Source organism: Nestor notabilis, unplaced genomic scaffold (genome assembly GCF_000696875.1).
Source record: "Nestor notabilis isolate BGI_N333 unplaced genomic scaffold, ASM69687v1 scaffold3264, whole genome shotgun sequence".
In the NCBI taxonomy this organism is placed as follows: Eukaryota; Metazoa; Chordata; class Aves; order Psittaciformes; family Psittacidae; genus Nestor; species Nestor notabilis.
The window spans coordinates 39,564-42,036 of record NW_009926711.1 but is presented as its reverse complement, the minus strand read 5'-3'; the positions used below and the strand labels follow the sequence as shown (position 1 = coordinate 42,036).

The 2,473-nt window shown below is 60.4% G+C and overlaps 1 protein-coding gene across 1 annotated transcript in view; it reads left to right on the top strand.

Annotated features, from left to right (window-relative positions):
* The window catches only part of UNC13A (unc-13 homolog A (C. elegans)), a gene marked incomplete at its 5' end in the record, with an annotated part of 18,666 nt that overhangs the window by 10,800 nt on the left and 5,393 nt on the right, over nt 1-2,473 (top strand). Inside the window, 1 exon segment of the mRNA XM_010013673.1 lies at nt 1,617-1,655. Within this exon segment, the coding sequence (XP_010011975.1) occupies nt 1,617-1,655 (39 nt within the window).

Below are 2,473 nucleotides of genomic sequence, written 5' to 3'. Positions count from 1 at the left end.
CCTGCCCCCGCCGGTTCCTTCCTCGTGTGGCTGCCCGCACCCTGCCCACACCCTCCTTCGGCTCCTGATGCAGCCCACCTCTGTGGTCCCCCTCCTTGTACTGCCCGCTTGGCACTGGCTCCTGGTGGGCATTTGCCTGGGTTTGGGGGCGGAAAGAAAGGTCGTGGAGAGACTCAAGGAAGCTGGATGTGGGGAAGTACAAGGGTTAGTGATGGGGTGTCAGGGCAACGGAATGGAGCAGTGCCATGTAATCAGGGACAGTCAAATCCAGGCTGATCCTGTCTTGTTTCATGCTGAGGCCACTGGAAACATGAGTAGGGGGAGTGGTGTGTGCCTGGCAGTCAGGGTTGCTCTCCCTGACCCCTTGTGCCTCAGTTTCCCCTTGAGGCTCTGGCTGGGGGGTGGCTATGGTATGGGTTGAAGGCAGAGGCTTTCCTGCCTGTGGAGAGGAGCATCTCCCTGGGACACAACAGTCCCTGGTCCGGTTGCTCAGTGGTGGGTCAAGTTGCTGGCATGAGTTGTGGGACTTTTTCCTTGGCTGGGATATGGCACTGGGAGCCTGGAGTCCTGGGTTCCCTTCTTGGCGTTACTGCTGAGTCCCTGCATGGCTTTGACTGAGCAGTTTCCTTTTGTCCTCTTCTGCTCAGTCTGTGGCCATGGGCTTATGCCTTGTGGGACAAAGGAAGGGCCACGTCCACCCCCAGTCCTGCTCCCACCCCTGCTTTGACCACGGGTACCTTTGCAAGGAGTAGTGGTGTGGGTTCTGGTGGTTGGGTGCTGGTGCCAGTCCCTGTGGGGACAAATGACTGTCCCCTGTCCCCCAGCACCATTTCTTTCCAACAGCAGCATTTGGAGAGACCCTGGGTCAGCCTGAGCTGAGCCTCCCCTCAGGCCCCACGGGGGACCCCATGGGCTCAGATTTGCTGAGGCTATCAGGGGACTAGGATGGTGTCAGCTCACTCAGGGTGCAGGGTCCTGAGAGGCTGGTTGGGAACCCTCCACATGGCACTGCTGCCCCATTTTGCCATTCTTCTTGGCCTGGGTCAGTGTGGGGTTGTCACAGGGCCCAGCACTGCATGGACCAGAACGCGCGTGTGAAACTCAAGTACAGCTGCCCCCTCCCTGTCTCCTCCCCAGTGTTGTAGGGGAACGTGGGGGCACCAGAGGCTTCTGCCACCTGGATCCTGCCTCCCTGTATCCCACTGGGGACCAGTCCCCCATGTGCTCAGCATCCCCTGTATCCCAGCAAGAACCAGCTACCATAAGCCCAGCACCCCTGCGTGGGAAGTGGTTCCCCATCAGCGTGATATTGTGTGTTCCAGTGAGAACCAGTTGGCCAAGCATACCAAAGACACCCGTCCCTCACTGACCCAGCATCCCCCTGTGGACCAGTCCCCCAAAAGCCCTGTATCCCAACGGGGACCAGTCCACCATGGGCTCAGCACCCCAAGAGGGACCATTTCCCCACTGGCCCTGACTGTCCTTGAGGAGCTCAGCGATGTCTTTGTCACCAGCTCGTGGCCACCCCACGTGCCCAGCCTTGTCCTGCTCTCCCTGTGTCCCGTCCCATGCTGTCTCCCCACCCCACCTCTCAACCTCTGACATTGCTTCTACAGGGCACGCTCTTGAGAAAACATGGCAAGGGGACAGAGAAGGTAAATAGCTGTGGGCTCCATGTGTGTCATTGCCCCGTGGCCACACTCGTGGCCCCACACCTACCTGCTGTGGAGGCCCAGGCTTGTCCATGCTTCCTCTGTCGTGCTGTCTGGATGTGCCATTGCCTGTGTGGCATGTTGAGGTGTGCTGTGTTGCCCGGGACGTGCTGCCTGTGTGCAGGATGGGTGCAGTAACCTGTTTCTGTGTCGCCTCGGGTAGAGAGCGGGTGTCGTGTTGTGTTGAGCCCCTGTGGGTTGGTATGTGGGGTGTTACCCATCCCCAGGCAGCCCCACAGTGCTCAGCACCCTTCCCGATGCTTGTCAAGGACAGCATGGGGACATGGTGCCCAAGCATGGGGCACCCCAGCCACAAACCTGTCCCACCCCTGGGGGCACAGGAAGAGGTCACCCCCAGGATGCTGGGGATGTGCAGGTCACAGTGGGGGCCATGGGGCTGCTGAGATCCCCTGGACCTCTGAGCCTGCTCCCTCCTGATGCTGGAGGTGGGGGGCCTTAGGAAGGCTCACAAAGTCCCCAAACTTGCCGAAAGGGCTTTCTCCAGGCACACGGGCTCTCCCTCTGTCTGGGTGCTCCCCACTGCTGGGCTGGGGGCCCAGCACAGCCCTGAGGGCTGCGTGCTCCCAAAACCCACCCCTCAGGAAGAGCCACGCTGGCATCTGTCTGGGCAATGCCTCCTCCTCTCATAGGTGATGCTGGGTCCTGCCCCAGTTTGCTGAGTGTGCTGGGTGAGCTGCTTCCCTCCCCCAGCTGGTATTTCCCCAGCCCCAAAGAAAGTGGGTCACAGGCTTGCCCCACAA